Source organism: Aulonocara stuartgranti (assembly GCF_965226115.1).
Source record: "Aulonocara stuartgranti genome assembly, chromosome: 5".
Taxonomy (NCBI): domain Eukaryota; kingdom Metazoa; phylum Chordata; class Actinopteri; order Cichliformes; family Cichlidae; genus Aulonocara; species Aulonocara stuartgranti.
Window position 1 is genome coordinate 41,066,857 of NC_138943.1, and position 22,219 is coordinate 41,089,075.

General features: G+C 32.0%; 1 protein-coding gene and 1 long non-coding RNA gene across 2 annotated transcripts; both read left to right on the forward strand.

Annotated features, from left to right (window-relative positions):
• Window positions 1-11,918: 11,918 nt before the first annotated feature.
• Window positions 11,919-13,222, forward strand: LOC309706282 (putative nuclease HARBI1; the record flags this gene model as incomplete). Its single annotated transcript, XM_082532649.1, has 4 exons — window positions 11,919-12,261; window positions 12,347-12,450; window positions 12,536-12,647; window positions 12,728-13,222. The coding sequence occupies 4 exons, from the start codon at window positions 11,919-11,921 to the stop codon at window positions 13,108-13,110; spliced, it is 942 nt and encodes a 313-aa protein (XP_082388775.1). The 3' UTR covers window positions 13,111-13,222.
• A 7,067-nt stretch (window positions 13,223-20,289) lies between these two features.
• Window positions 20,290-21,538, forward strand: LOC309706288. Its single transcript, XR_014276707.1, has 2 exons — window positions 20,290-20,766; window positions 20,852-21,538. It is a non-coding gene; the product is annotated as an uncharacterized lncRNA (long non-coding RNA).
• The last annotated feature ends 681 nt before the right edge of the window (window positions 21,539-22,219 follow it).

Consider the following 22,219-nt stretch of genomic DNA (forward strand, 5'->3'; position numbering starts at 1 on the left):
GAATTTGAATCAAAACAATGGAATTTGAATGAAAACAACGGAATTAGAATGTACAGAACAGACTTTGAATGAAAACAAGGGAATTAGAACATACAGAACAGAGTTTGAATGAAAAAAAACGGAATTAGAATGTACAGAACAGACTTTGAATGAAAACAACGGAATTAGAATGTACAGAACAGAGTTTGAATGAAAACAATGGAATTAGAATTAAAAAAATGAATTGAAATGTACAGAACAGAGTTTGAATGACAACAACGGAATTAGAATGTATTAATAGTCCATTGTTTTCATTCTAATTCTGTTGTTTTCATTCAAATTCCATTGTTTTGATTCAAATTCAGTTCAATGGAAAAACAATGGAATTTGAATCAAAACAACAGAATTAGAATGTACAGAACAGAGTTTGAATGAAAACAACAGAATTAGAATGAACAGAACTGAATTTGAATCAAAACAATGGAATTTGAATCAAAACAACAGAATTGAAATGTATAGAACAGAGTTTGAATGAAAAAAACGGAATTAGAATGAGAACAAGAGAATTAGAATGTACAGAACAGAGTTTGAATGAAAACAACGGAATTAGAATGTACAGAACAGAATTTGAAAGAAAACAATGGAATTTGATTCAAAACAACAGAATTGAAATGTATAGAACAGAGTTTGAATGAAAAAAACGGAATTAGAATGAGAAAAAGAGAATTTGAATGTACAGAATAGAGTTTGAATGAAATCAACGGAATTAGAATGTACAGAACAGAGTTTGAATGAAAACAACAGAATTAGAATGTACAGAACAGAGTTTGAATGAAAACAACGGAATTAGAATGTAGAGAACAGAATTTGAAAGAAAACAATGGAATTTGAATCAAAACAACAGAATTGAAATGTATAGAACAGAGTTTGAATGAAAAAAACGGAATTAGAATGAGAACAAGAGAATTTGAATGTACAGAATAGAGTTTGAATGAAAACAACGTAATTAGAATGTACAGAACAGAGTTTGAATGAAAACAACGGAATTAGAATGTACAGAACAGACTTTGAATGAAAACAACAGAATTAGAATATACAGAAAAGAGTTTGAATGAAAACAACGGAATTAGAATGTAGAGAACAGAATTTGAAAGAAAACAATGGAATTTGAATCAAAACAACAGAATTGAAATGTACAGAACAGAGTTTGAATGAAAAAAACGGAATTAGAATGTACGGAACAGAGTTTGAATGAAAACAACGGAATTAGAATGTACAGAACAGACTTTGAATGAAAACAACAGAATTAGAATATACAGAACAGAGTTTGAATGAAAAACGGAAGTAGAATGTACAAAACAGAGTTTGAATGAAAACAACGGAATTAGAATGTACAGAAGAGACTTTGAATGAAAACAACAGAATTAGAATGTACAGGTCAGAGTTTGAATCAAAACAATGGAATTTGAATGAAAACAACAGAATTAGAATGTAGAGAACAGAGTTTGAATGAAAACAACGGAATTAGAATGTACAGAACAGAATTTGAATGAAAACAAGAGAATTAGAATGTACAGAACAGACTTTAAATGAAAACAACGGAATTAAAATGTACAGAACAGAGTTTGAATGATATCAAAGGAATTAGAATGTACAGAACAGAGTTTGAATGAAAACAACGGAAATAGAATGTACAGAACAGAGTTTGAATGAACACAACGGAATTAGAATGTACAGAACAGAGTTTGAATGTAAACAACATAATTTGAATGTACAGAATACAGTTTGAGTGAAAACAACGGAATTAGAATGTACAGAACAGACTTTGAATGAAAACAACAGAATTAGAATATACAGAAAAGAGTTTGAATGAAAAACGGAAGTAGAATGTACAAAACAGAGTTTGAATGAAAAAAACAGAATTAGAATGTACAGAACAGAGTTTGAATGAAAACAATGGAATTAGAATAAAAAAAACTGAATTGAAATGTACAGAACAGAGTTTGAATAACAACAACGGAATTAGAATGTATTAATAGTCCATTGTTTTCATTCTAATTCTGTTGTTTTGATTCAAATTCCATTGTTTTGATTCAAATTCAGTTCAATGGAAAAACAATGGAATTTGAATCAAAACAACAGAATTAGAATGAACAGAACTGAATTTGAATCAAAACAATGGAATTTGAATGAAAACAACGGAATTAGAATGTACAGAATAGAATTTGAATGAAAACAACGGAATTAGAATGTACAGAACAGACTTTGAATGAAAACAACAGAATTAGAATATAGAGAACAGAGTTTGAATGAAAAACTGAAGTAGAATGTACAAAACAGAGTTTGAATAAAAACAATGGAATTTGAATCAAAACAACAGAATAGAAATGTACAGAACAGAGTTTGAATGAAAAAAACGGAATTAGAATGTACAGAACAGAGTTTGAATGAAAAAAACAGAATTAGAATGTACAGAACAGAGTTTGAATGAAAACAATGGAATTAGAATAAAAAAAACTGAATTGAAATGTACAGAACAGACTTTGAATGACAACAACGGAATTAGAATGTATTAATAGTCCATTGTTTTCATTCAAATTCCATTGTTTTGATTCAAATTCAGTTCAATGGAAAAACAATGGAATTTGAATCAAAACAACAGAATTAGAATGAACAGAACTGAATTTGAATCAAAACAATGGAATTTGAATGAAAACAACAGAATTAGAATGTACAGAACAGAGTTTGAATTAAAACAAGGGAATTAGAACATACAGAACAGAGTTTGAATGAAAAAAAACGAAATTAGAATGTACAGATCAGAGTTTGAATGAAAACAACGGAATTAGAATGTACAGAACAGAGTTTGAATGAAAACAAGGGAATTAGAATATACAGAACAGAGTTTGAATGAAAACAACGGAATTAGAATGTACAGAACAGACTTTGAATGAAAACAACAGAATTAGAATATACAGAAAAGAGTTTGAATGAAAAACTGAAGTAGAATGTACAAAACAGAGTTTGAATAAAAACAATGGAATTTGAATCAAAACAACAGAATAGAAATGTACAGAACAGAGTTTGAATGAAAAAAACGGAATAAGAATGTACAGAACAGAGTTTGAATGAAAAAAACGGAATAAGAATGTATAGAACAGAGTTTGAATGAAAAAAACGGAATTAGAATGAGAACAAGAGAATTTGAATGTACAGAATAGAGTTTGAATGAAAACAACGGAATTAGAATGTACAGAACAGACTTTGAATGAAAACAACGGAATTAGAATGTACAGAACAGACTTTGAATGAAAACAACAGAATTAGAATATACAGAAAAGAGTTTGAATGAAAACAACGGAATTAGAATATACAGAAAAGAGTTTGAATGAAAAAAACGGAATAAGAATGTATAGAACAGAGTTTGAATGAAAAACGGAAGTAGAATGTACAAAACAGAGTTTGAATGAAAACAACGGAATTAGAATGTACAGAACAGACTTTGAATGAAAACAACAGAATTAGAATGTACAGAACAGAGTTTGAATCAAAACAATGGAATTTGAATGAAAACAACAGAATTAGAATGTAGAGAACAGAGTTTGAATGAAAACAGCGGAATTAGAATGTACAGAACAGAATTTGAATGAAAACAAGAGAATTAGAATGTACAGAACAGACTTTAAATGAAAACAACGGAATTAAAATGTACAGAACAGAGTTTGAATGAAAACAACGGAAATAGAATGTACAGAACAGAGTTTGAATGAACACAACGGAATTAGAATGTACAGAACAGAGTTTGAATGTAAACAACATAATTTGAATGTACAGAATACAGTTTGAGTGAAAACAACGGAATTAGAATGTACAGAACAGACTTTGAATGAAAACAACAGAATTAGAATATACAGAAAAGAGTTTGAATGAAAAACGGAAGTAGAATGTACAAAACAGAGTTTGAATGAAAAAAACAGAATTAGAATGTACAGAACAGAGTTTGAATGAAAACAATGGAATTAGAATAAAAAAAACTGAATTGAAATGTACAGAACAGAGTTTGAATAACAACAACGGAATTAGAATGTATTAATAGTCCATTGTTTTCATTCTAATTCTGTTGTTTTGATTCAAATTCCATTGTTTTGATTCAAATTCAGTTCAATGGAAAAACAATGGAATTTGAATCAAAACAACAGAATTAGAATGAACAGAACTGAATTTGAATCAAAACAATGGAATTTGAATGAAAACAACGGAATTAGAATGTACAGAATAGAGTTTGAATGAAAACAACGGAATTAGAATGTACAGAACAGACTTTGAATGAAAACAACAGAATTAGAATATAGAGAACAGAGTTTGAATGAAAAACTGAAGTAGAATGTACAAAACAGAGTTTGAATAAAAACAATGGAATTTGAATCAAAACAACAGAATAGAAATGTACAGAACAGAGTTTGAATGAAAAAAACGGAATTAGAATGTACAGAACAGAGTTTGAATGAAAAAAACAGAATTAGAATGTACAGAACAGAGTTTGAATGAAAACAATGGAATTAGAATAAAAAAAACTGAATTGAAATGTACAGAACAGAGTTTGAATGACAACAACGGAATTAGAATGTATTAATAGTCCATTGTTTTCATTCAAATTCCATTGTTTTGATTCAAATTCAGTTCAATGGAAAAACAATGGAATTTGAATCAAAACAACAGAATTAGAATGAACAGAACTGAATTTGAATCAAAACAATGGAATTTGAATGAAAACAACAGAATTAGAATGTACAGAACAGAGTTTGAATTAAAACAAGGGAATTAGAACATACAGAACAGAGTTTGAATGAAAAAAAACGAAATTAGAATGTACAGAACAGAGTTTGAATGAAAACAACGGAATTAGAATGTACAGAACAGAGTTTGAATGAAAACAAGGGAATTAGAATATACAGAACAGAGTTTGAATGAAAACAACGGAATTAGAATGTACAGAACAGACTTTGAATGAAAACAACAGAATTAGAATATACAGAAAAGAGTTTGAATGAAAAACTGAAGTAGAATGTACAAAACAGAGTTTGAATAAAAACAATGGAATTTGAATCAAAACAACAGAATAGAAATGTACAGAACAGAGTTTGAATGAAAAAAACGGAATAAGAATGTACAAAACAGAGTTTGAATGAAAACAATGGAATTAGAATGTACAGAACAGACTTTGAATGAAAACAACAGAATTAGAATATACAGAACAGAGTTTGAATGAAAAAAACGGAATTAGAATGTACAAAACAGACTTTGAATGAAAACAACGGAATTAGAATAAAAAAAAAACAGAATTGAAATGTACAGAACAGAGTTTGAATGAAAACAACGGAATTAGAATGTACAGAACAGAGTTTGAATGTAAACAACAGAATTTGAATGTACAGAATAGAGTTTGAATGAAAACAACGGAATTAGAATGTACAGAACAGAGTTTGAATGAAAACAACGGAATTAGAATGTACAGAACAGACTTTGAATGAAAACAACAGAATTAGAATATACAGAAAAGAGTTTGAATGAAAATGTACAAAACAGAGTTTCAATAAAAACAATGGAATTTGAATCAAAACAACAGAATAGAAATGTACAGAACAGAGTTTGAATGAAAAAAACGGAATTAGAATGTACAAAACAGAGTTTGAATGAAAACAACGGAATTAGAATAAAAAAAAACAGAATTGAAATGTACAGAACAGAGTTTGAATGAAAACAACGGAATTAGAATGTACAGAATAGAATTTGAATGAAAACAACGGAATTAGAATGTACAGAACAGAGTTTGAATGAAAACAACGGAATTAGAATGTACAGAACAGACTTTGAATGAAAACAACAGAATTAGAATATAGAGAACAGAGTTTGAATGAAAAACTGAAGTAGAATGTACAAAACAGAGTTTGAATAAAAACAATGGAATTTGAATCAAAACAACAGAATAGAAATGTACAGAACAGAGTTTGAATGAAAACAACGGAATTAGAATGTACAGAACAGAGTTTGAATGTAAACAACAGAATTTGAATGTACAGAATAGAGTTTGAATGAAAACAACGGAATTAGAATGTACAGAACAGAGTTTGAATGAAAACAACGGAATTAGAATGTACAGAACAGACTTTGAATGAAAACAACAGAATTAGAATATACAGAAAAGAGTTTGAATGAAAAACGGAAGTAGAATGTACAAAACAGAGTTTCAATAAAAACAATGGAATTTGAATCAAAACAACAGAATAGAAATGTACAGAACAGAGTTTGAATGAAAAAAACGGAATTAGAATGTACAAAACAGAGTTTGAATAAAAACAATGGAATTTGAATCAAAACAACAGAATAGAAATGTACAGAACAGAGTTTGAATGAAAAAAACGGAATTAGAATGTACAGAACAGAGTTTGAATGAAAACAATGGAATTAGAATAAAAAAAACTGAATTGAAATGTACAGAACAGAGTTTGAATGACAACAACGGAATTAGAATGTATTAATAGTCCATTGATTTCATTCAAATTCCATTGTTTTGATTCAAATTCAGTTCAATGGAAAAACAATGGAATTTGAATCAAAACAACAGAATTAGAATGAACAGAACTGAATTTGAATCAAAACAATGGAATTTGAATGAAAACAACGGAATTAGAATGTACAGAACAGACTTTGAATGAAAACAACGGAATTAGAATGTACAGAACAGAGTTTGAATGAAAACAAGGGAATTAGAATATACAGAACAGAGTTTGAATGAAAACAACGGAATTAGAATGTACAGAACAGACTTTGAATGAAAACAACAGAATTAGAATATACAGAAAAGAGTTTGAATGAAAAACGGAAGTAGAATGTACAAAACAGAGTTTGAATAAAAACAATGGAATTTGAATCAAAACAACAGAATAGAAATGTACAGAACAGAGTTTGAATGAAAAAAACGGAATTAGAATGTACAAAACAGAGTTTGAATGAAAACAACGGAATTAGAATAAAAAAAAAACAGAATTGAAATGTACAGAACAGAGTTTGAATGAAAACAACGGAATTAGAATGTACAGAACAGAGTTTGAATGTAAACAACAGAATTTGAATGTACAGAATAGAGTTTGAATGAAAACAACGGAATTAGAATGTACAGAACAGAGTTTGAATGAAAACAACGGAATTAGAATGTACAGAACAGACTTTGAATGAAAACAACAGAATTAGAATATACAGAAAAGAGTTTGAATGAAAAACGGAAGTAGAATGTACAAAACAGAGTTTCAATAAAAACAATGGAATTTGAATCAAAACAACAGAATAGAAATGTACAGAACAGAGTTTGAATGAAAAAAACGGAATTAGAATGTACAAAACAGAGTTTGAATAAAAACAATGGAATTTGAATCAAAACAACAGAATAGAAATGTACAGAACAGAGTTTGAATGAAAAAAACGGAATTAGAATGTACAGAACAGAGTTTGAATGAAAACAATGGAATTAGAATAAAAAAAACTGAATTGAAATGTACAGAACAGAGTTTGAATGACAACAACGGAATTAGAATGTATTAATAGTCCATTGATTTCATTCAAATTCCATTGTTTTGATTCAAATTCAGTTCAATGGAAAAAAAATGGAATTTGAATCAAAACAACAGAATTAGAATGAACAGAACTGAATTTGAATCAAAACAATGGAATTTGAATCAAAACAACAGAATAGAAATGTACAGAACAGAGTTTGAATGAAAAAAACGGAATAAGAATGTACAAAACAGAGTTTGAATGAAAACAATGGAATTAGAATGTACAGAACAGACTTTGAATGAAAACAACAGAATTAGAATATACAGAACAGAGTTTGAATGAAAAAAACGGAATTAGAATGTACAAAACAGACTTTGAATGAAAACAACGGAATTAGAATAAAAAAAAAACAGAATTGAAATGTACAGAACAGAGTTTGAATGAAAACAACGGAATTAGAATGTACAGAACAGAGTTTGAATGTAAACAACAGAATTTGAATGTACAGAATAGAGTTTGAATGAAAACAACGGAATTAGAATGTACAGAACAGAGTTTGAATGAAAACAACGGAATTAGAATGTACAGAACAGACTTTGAATGAAAACAACAGAATTAGAATATACAGAAAAGAGTTTGAATGAAAATGTACAAAACAGAGTTTCAATAAAAACAATGGAATTTGAATCAAAACAACAGAATAGAAATGTACAGAACAGAGTTTGAATGAAAAAAACGGAATTAGAATGTACAAAACAGAGTTTGAATGAAAACAACGGAATTAGAATAAAAAAAAACAGAATTGAAATGTACAGAACAGAGTTTGAATGAAAACAACGGAATTAGAATGTACAGAATAGAATTTGAATGAAAACAACGGAATTAGAATGTACAGAACAGAGTTTGAATGAAAACAACGGAATTAGAATGTACAGAACAGACTTTGAATGAAAACAACAGAATTAGAATATAGAGAACAGAGTTTGAATGAAAAACTGAAGTAGAATGTACAAAACAGAGTTTGAATAAAAACAATGGAATTTGAATCAAAACAACAGAATAGAAATGTACAGAACAGAGTTTGAATGAAAACAACGGAATTAGAATGTACAGAACAGACTTTGAATGAAAACAACAGAATTAGAATATACAGAAAAGAGTTTGAATGAAAAACGGAAGTAGAATGTACAAAACAGAGTTTCAATAAAAACAATGGAATTTGAATCAAAACAACAGAATAGAAATGTACAGAACAGAGTTTGAATGAAAAAAACGGAATTAGAATGTACAAAACAGAGTTTGAATAAAAACAATGGAATTTGAATCAAAACAACAGAATAGAAATGTACAGAACAGAGTTTGAATGAAAAAAACGGAATTAGAATGTACAGAACAGAGTTTGAATGAAAACAATGGAATTAGAATAAAAAAAACTGAATTGAAATGTACAGAACAGAGTTTGAATGACAACAACGGAATTAGAATGTATTAATAGTCCATTGATTTCATTCAAATTCCATTGTTTTGATTCAAATTCAGTTCAATGGAAAAACAATGGAATTTGAATCAAAACAACAGAATTAGAATGAACAGAACTGAATTTGAATCAAAACAATGGAATTTGAATGAAAACAACGGAATTAGAATGTACAGAACAGACTTTGAATGAAAACAAGGGAATTAGAACATACAGAACAGAGTTTGAATGAAAAAAAACGGAATTAGAATGTACAGAACAGACTTTGAATGAAAACAACGGAATTAGAATGTACAGAACAGAGTTTGAATGAAAACAAGGGAATTAGAATATACAGAACAGAGTTTGAATGAAAACAACGGAATTAGAATGTACAGAACAGACTTTGAATGAAAACAACAGAATTAGAATATACAGAAAAGAGTTTGAATGAAAAACGGAAGTAGAATGTACAAAACAGAGTTTGAATAAAAACAATGGAATTTGAATCAAAACAACAGAATAGAAATGTACAGAACAGAGTTTGAATGAAAAAAACGGAATTAGAATGTACAAAACAGAGTTTGAATGAAAACAACGGAATTAGAATAAAAAAAAAACAGAATTGAAATGTACAGAACAGAGTTTGAATGAAAACAACGGAATTAGAATGTACAGAACAGAGTTTGAATGTAAACAACAGAATTTGAATGTACAGAATAGAGTTTGAATGAAAACAACGGAATTAGAATGTACAGAACAGAGTTTGAATGAAAACAACGGAATTAGAATGTACAGAACAGACTTTGAATGAAAACAACAGAATTAGAATATACAGAAAAGAGTTTGAATGAAAAACGGAAGTAGAATGTACAAAACAGAGTTTCAATAAAAACAATGGAATTTGAATCAAAACAACAGAATAGAAATGTACAGAACAGAGTTTGAATGAAAAAAACGGAATTAGAATGTACAAAACAGAGTTTGAATAAAAACAATGGAATTTGAATCAAAACAACAGAATAGAAATGTACAGAACAGAGTTTGAATGAAAAAAACGGAATTAGAATGTACAGAACAGAGTTTGAATGAAAACAATGGAATTAGAATAAAAAAAACTGAATTGAAATGTACAGAACAGAGTTTGAATGACAACAACGGAATTAGAATGTATTAATAGTCCATTGATTTCATTCAAATTCCATTGTTTTGATTCAAATTCAGTTCAATGGAAAAAAAATGGAATTTGAATCAAAACAACAGAATTAGAATGAACAGAACTGAATTTGAATCAAAACAATGGAATTTGAATGAAAACAACGGAATTAGAATGTACAGAACAGACTTTGAATGAAAACAAGGGAATTAGAACATATAGAACAGAGTTTGAATGAAAAAAAACGGAATTAGAATGTACAGAACAGACTTTGAATGAAAACAACGGAATTAGAATGTACAGAACAGACTTTGAATGAAAACAACAGAATTAGAATATACAGAAAAGAGTTTGAATGAAAAACTGAAGTAGAATGTACAAAACAGAGTTTGAATAAAAACAATGGAATTTGAATCAAAACAACAGAATAGAAATGTACAGAACAGAGTTTGAATGAAAAAAACGGAATTAGAATGTACAGAACAGAGTTTGAATGAAAACAATGGAATTAGAATATACAGAACAGAGTTTGAATGAAAAACTGAAGTAGAATGTACAAAACAGAGTTTGAATAAAAACAATGGAATTTGAATCAAAACAACAGAATATAAATGTACAGAACAGAGTTTGAATGAAAAAAACGGAATAAGAATGTAGAAAACAGAGTTTGAATGAAAACAATGGAATTAGAATGTACAGAACAGACTTTGAATGAAAACAACAAAATTAGAATATACAGAACAGAGTTTGAATGAAAAACGGAAGTAGAATGTACAAAACAGAGTTTGAATAAAAACAATGGAATTTGAATCAAAACAACAGAATAGAAATGTACAGAACAGAGTTTGAATGAAAAAAACGGAATTAGAATGTACAAAACAGAGTTTGAATGAAAACAATGGAATTAGAATGTACAGAATAGAATTAGAATGAACAGAACTGAATTTGAATCAAAACAATGGAATTTGAATGAAAACAACGGAATTAGAATGTACAGAATAGAGTTTGAATGAAAACAACGGAATTAGAATGTACAGAACAGACTTTGAATGAAAACAACAGAATTAGAATATAGAGAACAGAGTTTGAATGAAAAACTGAAGTAGAATGTACAAAACAGAGTTTGAATAAAAACAATGGAATTTGAATCAAAACAACAGAATAGAAATGTACAGAACAGAGTTTGAATGAAAAAAACGGAATTAGAATGTACAGAACAGAGTTTGAATGAAAAAAACAGAATTAGAATGTACAGAACAGAGTTTGAATGAAAACAATGGAATTAGAATAAAAAAAACTGAATTGAAATGTACAGAACAGACTTTGAATGACAACAACGGAATTAGAATGTATTAATAGTCCATTGTTTTCATTCAAATTCCATTGTTTTGATTCAAATTCAGTTCAATGGAAAAACAATGGAATTTGAATCAAAACAACAGAATTAGAATGAACAGGGCCCTGTTTCAGGAAGCCGGTTTAGTGGAAAAACTGAGTAAGTATACCCTGAGTTAACGAAAACTCTGGGTTTTCGGTTTCACAAAGCGAGTTCAGCTGCAGCCTGAGTGAGTCACTATGACGACACACGCCGTGAAGCTAACCTGCCCCCTAGCAGGTTTACCACAACTAACCCTGACTGTCTCCGCCCCTTTGTCGGAAACCTGACAGTAGGAAGTCTCAGACATGGCGTGTCCCTTCCTTGAAGAGCCGGTAGATATCGAAGCCCAAATTCTCCGCAGAGCTCTCCGCCGGGAGAGAGTGATCAGAGCGCGTATGGACATCTTATCATTACCTGATGATTTCCTGTGCGAACGTCACCGTTTCTCAGCACAATCTATAATTTATTTGGATAACATCCTCAGGCCATATATTACGCATGTGACACATCGCGGACATGCTCTCAGTTCTGTACATATTATTTGTATTGCACTTCGGTTTTTTGCAAACGGGAGCTTTCTGTATAATATTGGTGACGCTGAGCACGTTTCCAAGGCTACCGTCTGTCGGGCAGTCAGGAATGTTACAGTTGCACTGAAACGTCTCCTGTACTCGTCTGTGGTGTTCCCCGGTCACAGACCCACAAGATTCATCAAAGAGGGATGCCACAAAATTGCAGGTATCAGGATGAACAAAACTTAATTTATGATGTGGTGATACTTGAACTACTACTTAAATTTTACATTTATTTTCACGGTTCCCAGGCGTGATTGGCTGTATAGATGGTACTCACATTCCAATTATTGCTCCTTCAGTAAATGAAGGAGACTATGTGAACAGGAAGTCTTTCCACAGCATTAATGTACAGGTACATAGTTCCCTGTAGCATTTCAAACTAACAAATTATTTCATCATAGTAATGGATGCTAATTTGTGTTCTCTGCACTGTGAAGATCATATATGATGCTGCCAACATTATCACAAATGTGGAAGCCAAGTGGCCAGGCTCTGTCCATGACTCACAAATATTCCGTGAATGTACACTGAGCACAAAATTTGGACATGGTGAGTTGAAAATACTTTAAAATATATAAAGACCAATTGCTTCAGGGACATTTGAACTGAAGTGTATCCTTCTGTCTTAGGAGAGTTCACTGGCTACTTGCTTGGTGATAGGGGGTATCCATGTTTACCCTATTTGCTTGCCCCTTACCCTGACCCTGAACCGGGCCCACAGCAGCGATATAATCTGGCTAATTGCAGGACAAGAGCCAGAATTGAAATGACTATCGGAATGCTTAAGGCCCGGTTCCAGTGCCTGCAAAGACTCAGGGTCACCCCAGAAAGGGCATGTGACATTATTGTGGCATGTGTGATTCTTCACAACATTGCCACAATTAGAGGAGAACACTGTCCTTCTGAACCAAACATCAGCAGTGATCCAAACCATGAACATCCTGACCCTCCCACGGACATACAAGATGGAAGAGCAGTCAGAGACACCATATGTCACAATCATTTCCTTTGACCCATCACCTCAACATGTTGAAAGAAGAATAAACAGATTTTTTGTTCAACTGGCTTTATTGGTCGCCTGTGTTTCCTGTACACAAAGTATTAAAAGATGTAAACCTCATAAAGTGTCTCTGTTGCTTCCTCCTCTGTAACAGCTGTCAATGTTTCTTCATTATTTTCCTGTAGTAAAGAAATAGACAACATTGCTGTTCTACTGTAAACTCATATAATCTGTGGAGTATTACTCACAACTGCATGTTGGTCTGGCTCAACAGGAGGCTGCACCAGATGCAGTACACCATCACCATCAACTGATAGAATATGAGGTTTATACAGGTCACTTATAACTTACAAGGGACCAAATGGCAATTAACAAACATACCAAGCACCTTACACTTCATTGTCATTATGCTCTCAAAGACAACCAAGGCTGAGGGAAGGCAAAATCAGTAGGAAAATAACTTCACTACAAAATAATCCATTATGGTAAAGAGTTTATCAAATGAATGAGCAGCACTGCGAAGGTGACTGTGAAGAAAGGATGTATGCACATCATGTATTATTTTGAATTTACCCCCTATGTAGGCACTTGTGTCTTGCGGGGTTATTGACTCAGAGGATGTCCCCGCAGAGATGCCTTCGGCCACAGGGCGCCCACTGTTTTGGCTGAGGGCCAACTGCTCAGCCTCTGTGAGTGGTGGTGGAGGAGGACCCCCACCTGTTTTTCGGGCCTCCGCTTTTTTTCTGTTGGCTATAACGGGTCACATTTGAGCATACAGAGTAAGCAAATATGTACTTGTAATGTGCTCAGATAATTTCAATAAGTGCTTACAGACAGAAAATTAATGTAACCTCTAACTGCAATTGATTTACATGGGACAAACAGACCAAGCACTATGGCTCATAATACAATTACACCTTACCTGTTTGGACTATATTTTTATATTTCATTTTTACTTGCTGCCAGGCACGTTTGGGGCCTGTTGGGTTGCACCTGCGCTCACATCACGTCACAAAATAAAATGTATAAAATAACAAATAAAATAACATATGATAAAATAACGTGTTAAATGGGTGGAAATCCCTAGATCAATGTTTAAATTAACACTCACGCATTGACTCTGTCGGCTATGTTTTGCCATGCATGCTCACTTTCTTTTGCAGCTGTCGCTGTGTTACTTTTTTCCGCGGAATTTGCATGTTATCGGCATATGCTGCCATCAGCATTTCGGCCTCAAGCGCTGTGAAATACATTGACCGCGCCTTCTTTCCCTCCGTCTCCATGGTGACTCGCTTAATCTGTGCTCCGCTTATCAGGGCTTTATGTATCCTCGTCCGCGCGCTTCACTTGGGGTTAAAGCAACTCCGCCTTGATTGAACTAATTGTTATCAGCCTTTCTGAAACGGAATATTCCGAGTTGGACAGTTCGGGGTTACTCAACCGTGAGTGTCGTTTTTCACTCTGAGTTTTCCAAACCGGCTTCCTGAAACAGGGCCCAGAACTGAATTTGAATCAAAACAATGGAATTTGAATGAAAACAACAGAATTAGAATGTACAGAACAGAGTTTGAATTAAAACAAGGGAATTAGAACATACAGAACAGAGTTTGAATGAAAAAAAACGAAATTAGAATGTACAGAACAGAGTTTGAATGAAAACAACGGAATTAGAATGTACAGAACAGAGTTTGAATGAAAACAAGGGAATTAGAATATACAGAACAGAGTTTGAATGAAAACAACGGAATTAGAATGTACAGAACAGACTTTGAATGAAAACAACAGAATTAGAATATACAGAAAAGAGTTTGAATGAAAAACTGAAGTAGAATGTACAAAACAGAGTTTGAATAAAAACAATGGAATTTGAATCAAAACAACAGAATAGAAATGTACAGAACAGAGTTTGAATGAAAAAAACGGAATAAGAATGTACAAAACAGAGTTTGAATGAAAACAATGGAATTAGAATGTACAGAACAGACTTTGAATGAAAACAACAGAATTAGAATATACAGAACAGAGTTTGAATGAAAAAAACGGAATTAGAATGTACAAAACAGACTTTGAATGAAAACAACGGAATTAGAATAAAAAAAAAACAGAATTGAAATGTACAGAACAGAGTTTGAATGAAAACAACGGAATTAGAATGTACAGAACAGAGTTTGAATGTAAACAACAGAATTTGAATGTACAGAATAGAGTTTGAATGAAAACAACGGAATTAGAATGTACAGAACAGAGTTTGAATGAAAACAACGGAATTAGAATGTACAGAACAGACTTTGAATGAAAACAACAGAATTAGAATATACAGAAAAGAGTTTGAATGAAAATGTACAAAACAGAGTTTCAATAAAAACAATGGAATTTGAATCAAAACAACAGAATAGAAATGTACAGAACAGAGTTTGAATGAAAAAAACGGAATTAGAATGTACAAAACAGAGTTTGAATGAAAACAACGGAATTAGAATAAAAAAAAACAGAATTGAAATGTACAGAACAGAGTTTGAATGAAAACAACGGAATTAGAATGTACAGAATAGAATTTGAATGAAAACAACGGAATTAGAATGTACAGAACAGAGTTTGAATGAAAACAACGGAATTAGAATGTACAGAACAGACTTTGAATGAAAACAACAGAATTAGAATATAGAGAACAGAGTTTGAATGAAAAACTGAAGTAGAATGTACAAAACAGAGTTTGAATAAAAACAATGGAATTTGAATCAAAACAACAGAATAGAAATGTACAGAACAGAGTTTGAATGAAAACAACGGAATTAGAATGTACAGAACAGAGTTTGAATGTAAACAACAGAATTTGAATGTACAGAATAGAGTTTGAATGAAAACAACGGAATTAGAATGTACAGAACAGAGTTTGAATGAAAACAACGGAATTAGAATGTACAGAACAGACTTTGAATGAAAACAACAGAATTAGAATATACAGAAAAGAGTTTGAATGAAAAACGGAAGTAGAATGTACAAAACAGAGTTTCAATAAAAACAATGGAATTTGAATCAAAACAACAGAATAGAAATGTACAGAACAGAGTTTGAATGAAAAAAACGGAATTAGAATGTACAAAACAGAGTTTGAATAAAAACAATGGAATTTGAATCAAAACAACAGAATAGAAATGTACAGAACAGAGTTTGAATGAAAAAAACGGAATTAGAATGTACAGAACAGAGTTTGAATGAAAACAATGGAATTAGAATAAAAAAAACTGAATTGAAATGTACAGAACAGAGTTTGAATGACAACAACGGAATTAGAATGTATTAATAGTCCATTGATTTCATTCAAATTCCATTGTTTTGATTCAAATTCAGTTCAATGGAAAAACAATGGAATTTGAATCAAAACAACAGAATTAGAATGAACAGAACTGAATTTGAATCAAAACAATGGAATTTGAATGAAAACAACGGAATTAGAATGTACAGAACAGACTTTGAATGAAAACAACGGAATTAGAATGTACAGAACAGAGTTTGAATGAAAACAACGGAATTAGAATAAAAAAAAACAGAATTGAAATGTACAGAACAGAGTTTGAATGAAAACAACGGAATTAGAATGTACAGAATAGAATTTGAATGAAAACAACGGAATTAGAATGTACAGAACAGAGTTTGAATGAAAACAACGGAATTAGAATGTACAGAACAGACTTTGAATGAAAACAACAGAATTAGAATATAGAGAACAGAGTTTGAATGAAAAACTGAAGTAGAATGTACAAAACAGAGTTTGAATAAAAACAATGGAATTTGAATCAAAACAACAGAATAGAAATGTACAGAACAGAGTTTGAATGAAAACAACGGAATTAGAATGTACAGAACAGACTTTGAATGAAAACAACAGAATTAGAATATACAGAAAAGAGTTTGAATGAAAAACGGAAGTAGAATGTACAAAACAGAGTTTCAATAAAAACAATGGAATTTGAATCAAAACAACAGAATAGAAATGTACAGAACAGAGTTTGAATGAAAAAAACGGAATTAGAATGTACAAAACAGAGTTTGAATAAAAACAATGGAATTTGAATCAAAACAACAGAATAGAAATGTACAGAACAGAGTTTGAATGAAAAAAACGGAATTAGAATGTACAGAACAGAGTTTGAATGAAAACAATGGAATTAGAATAAAAAAAACTGAATTGAAATGTACAGAACAGAGTTTGAATGACAACAACGGAATTAGAATGTATTAATAGTCCATTGATTTCATTCAAATTCCATTGTTTTGATTCAAATTCAGTTCAATGGAAAAACAATGGAATTTGAATCAAAACAACAGAATTAGAATGAACAGAACTGAATTTGAATCAAAACAATGGAATTTGAATGAAAACAACGGAATTAGAATGTACAGAACAGACTTTGAATGAAAACAAGGGAATTAGAACATACAGAACAGAGTTTGAATGAAAAAAAACGGAATTAGAATGTACAGAACAGACTTTGAATGAAAACAACGGAATTAGAATGTACAGAACAGAGTTTGAATGAAAACAAGGGAATTAGAATATACAGAACAGAGTTTGAATGAAAACAACGGAATTAGAATGTACAGAACAGACTTTGAATGAAAACAACAGAATTAGAATATACAGAAAAGAGTTTGAATGAAAAACGGAAGTAGAATGTACAAAACAGAGTTTGAATAAAAACAATGGAATTTGAATCAAAACAACAGAATAGAAATGTACAGAACAGAGTTTGAATGAAAAAAACGGAATTAGAATGTACAAAACAGAGTTTGAATGAAAACAACGGAATTAGAATAAAAAAAAAACAGAATTGAAATGTACAGAACAGAGTTTGAATGAAAACAACGGAATTAGAATGTACAGAACAGAGTTTGAATGTAAACAACAGAATTTGAATGTACAGAATAGAGTTTGAATGAAAACAACGGAATTAGAATGTACAGAACAGAGTTTGAATGAAAACAACGGAATTAGAATGTACAGAACAGACTTTGAATGAAAACAACAGAATTAGAATATACAGAAAAGAGTTTGAATGAAAAACGGAAGTAGAATGTACAAAACAGAGTTTCAATAAAAACAATGGAATTTGAATCAAAACAACAGAATAGAAATGTACAGAACAGAGTTTGAATGAAAAAAACGGAATTAGAATGTACAAAACAGAGTTTGAATAAAAACAATGGAATTTGAATCAAAACAACAGAATAGAAATGTACAGAACAGAGTTTGAATGAAAAAAACGGAATTAGAATGTACAGAACAGAGTTTGAATGAAAACAATGGAATTAGAATAAAAAAAACTGAATTGAAATGTACAGAACAGAGTTTGAATGACAACAACGGAATTAGAATGTATTAATAGTCCATTGATTTCATTCAAATTCCATTGTTTTGATTCAAATTCAGTTCAATGGAAAAAAAATGGAATTTGAATCAAAACAACAGAATTAGAATGAACAGAACTGAATTTGAATCAAAACAATGGAATTTGAATGAAAACAACGGAATTAGAATGTACAGAACAGACTTTGAATGAAAACAAGGGAATTAGAACATATAGAACAGAGTTTGAATGAAAAAAAACGGAATTAGAATGTACAGAACAGACTTTGAATGAAAACAACGGAATTAGAATGTACAGAACAGACTTTGAATGAAAACAACAGAATTAGAATATACAGAAAAGAGTTTGAATGAAAAACTGAAGTAGAATGTACAAAACAGAGTTTGAATAAAAACAATGGAATTTGAATCAAAACAACAGAATAGAAATGTACAGAACAGAGTTTGAATGAAAAAAACGGAATTAGAATGTACAGAACAGAGTTTGAATGAAAACAATGGAATTAGAATATACAGAACAGAGTTTGAATGAAAAACTGAAGTAGAATGTACAAAACAGAGTTTGAATAAAAACAATGGAATTTGAATCAAAACAACAGAATATAAATGTACAGAACAGAGTTTGAATGAAAAAAACGGAATAAGAATGTAGAAAACAGAGTTTGAATGAAAACAATGGAATTAGAATGTACAGAACAGACTTTGAATGAAAACAACAAAATTAGAATATACAGAACAGAGTTTGAATGAAAAACGGAAGTAGAATGTACAAAACAGAGTTTGAATAAAAACAATGGAATTTGAATCAAAACAACAGAATAGAAATGTACAGAACAGAGTTTGAATGAAAAAAACGGAATTAGAATGTACAAAACAGAGTTTGAATGAAAACAATGGAATTAGAATGTACAGAATAGAATTAGAATGAACAGAACTGAATTTGAATCAAAACAATGGAATTTGAATGAAAACAACGGAATTAGAATGTACAGAATAGAGTTTGAATGAAAACAACGGAATTAGAATGTACAGAACAGACTTTGAATGAAAACAACAGAATTAGAATATAGAGAACAGAGTTTGAATGAAAAACTGAAGTAGAATGTACAAAACAGAGTTTGAATAAAAACAATGGAATTTGAATCAAAACAACAGAATAGAAATGTACAGAACAGAGTTTGAATGAAAAAAACGGAATTAGAATGTACAGAACAGAGTTTGAATGAAAAAAACAGAATTAGAATGTACAGAACAGAGTTTGAATGAAAACAATGGAATTAGAATAAAAAAAACTGAATTGAAATGTACAGAACAGACTTTGAATGACAACAACGGAATTAGAATGTATTAATAGTCCATTGTTTTCATTCAAATTCCATTGTTTTGATTCAAATTCAGTTCAATGGAAAAACAATGGAATTTGAATCAAAACAACAGAATTAGAATGAACAGGGCCCTGTTTCAGGAAGCCGGTTTAGTGGAAAAACTGAGTAAGTATACCCTGAGTTAACGAAAACTCTGGGTTTTCGGTTTCACAAAGCGAGTTCAGCTGCAGCCTGAGTGAGTCACTATGACGACACACGCCGTGAAGCTAACCTGCCCCCTAGCAGGTTTACCACAACTAACCCTGACTGTCTCCGCCCCTTTGTCGGAAACCTGACAGTAGGAAGTCTCAGACATGGCGTGTCCCTTCCTTGAAGAGCCGGTAGATATCGAAGCCCAAATTCTCCGCAGAGCTCTCCGCCGGGAGAGAGTGATCAGAGCGCGTATGGACATCTTATCATTACCTGATGATTTCCTGTGCGAACGTCACCGTTTCTCAGCACAATCTATAATTTATTTGGATAACATCCTCAGGCCATATATTACGCATGTGACACATCGCGGACATGCTCTCAGTTCTGTACATATTATTTGTATTGCACTTCGGTTTTTTGCAAACGGGAGCTTTCTGTATAATATTGGTGACGCTGAGCACGTTTCCAAGGCTACCGTCTGTCGGGCAGTCAGGAATGTTACAGTTGCACTGAAACGTCTCCTGTACTCGTCTGTGGTGTTCCCCGGTCACAGACCCACAAGATTCATCAAAGAGGGATGCCACAAAATTGCAGGTATCAGGATGAACAAAACTTAATTTATGATGTGGTGATACTTGAACTACTACTTAAATTTTACATTTATTTTCACGGTTCCCAGGCGTGATTGGCTGTATAGATGGTACTCACATTCCAATTATTGCTCCTTCAGTAAATGAAGGAGACTATGTGAACAGGAAGTCTTTCCACAGCATTAATGTACAGGTACATAGTTCCCTGTAGCATTTCAAACTAACAAATTATTTCATCATAGTAATGGATGCTAATTTGTGTTCTCTGCACTGTGAAGATCATATATGATGCTGCCAACATTATCACAAATGTGGAAGCCAAGTGGCCAGGCTCTGTCCATGACTCACAAATATTCCGTGAATGTACACTGAGCACAAAATTTGGACATGGTGAGTTGAAAATACTTTAAAATATATAAAGACCAATTGCTTCAGGGACATTTGAACTGAAGTGTATCCTTCTGTCTTAGGAGAGTTCACTGGCTACTTGCTTGGTGATAGGGGGTATCCATGTTTACCCTATTTGCTTGCCCCTTACCCTGACCCTGAACCGGGCCCACAGCAGCGATATAATCTGGCTAATTGCAGGACAAGAGCCAGAATTGAAATGACTATCGGAATGCTTAAGGCCCGGTTCCAGTGCCTGCAAAGACTCAGGGTCACCCCAGAAAGGGCATGTGACATTATTGTGGCATGTGTGATTCTTCACAACATTGCCACAATTAGAGGAGAACACTGTCCTTCTGAACCAAACATCAGCAGTGATCCAAACCATGAACATCCTGACCCTCCCACGGACATACAAGATGGAAGAGCAGTCAGAGACACCATATGTCACAATCATTTCCTTTGACCCATCACCTCAACATGTTGAAAGAAGAATAAACAGATTTTTTGTTCAACTGGCTTTATTGGTCGCCTGTGTTTCCTGTACACAAAGTATTAAAAGATGTAAACCTCATAAAGTGTCTCTGTTGCTTCCTCCTCTGTAACAGCTGTCAATGTTTCTTCATTATTTTCCTGTAGTAAAGAAATAGACAACATTGCTGTTCTACTGTAAACTCATATAATCTGTGGAGTATTACTCACAACTGCATGTTGGTCTGGCTCAACAGGAGGCTGCACCAGATGCAGTACACCATCACCATCAACTGATAGAATATGAGGTTTATACAGGTCACTTATAACTTACAAGGGACCAAATGGCAATTAACAAACATACCAAGCACCTTACACTTCATTGTCATTATGCTCTCAAAGACAACCAAGGCTGAGGGAAGGCAAAATCAGTAGGAAAATAACTTCACTACAAAATAATCCATTATGGTAAAGAGTTTATCAAATGAATGAGCAGCACTGCGAAGGTGACTGTGAAGAAAGGATGTATGCACATCATGTATTATTTTGAATTTACCCCCTATGTAGGCACTTGTGTCTTGCGGGGTTATTGACTCAGAGGATGTCCCCGCAGAGATGCCTTCGGCCACAGGGCGCCCACTGTTTTGGCTGAGGGCCAACTGCTCAGCCTCTGTGAGTGGTGGTGGAGGAGGACCCCCACCTGTTTTTCGGGCCTCCGCTTTTTTTCTGTTGGCTATAACGGGTCACATTTGAGCATACAGAGTAAGCAAATATGTACTTGTAATGTG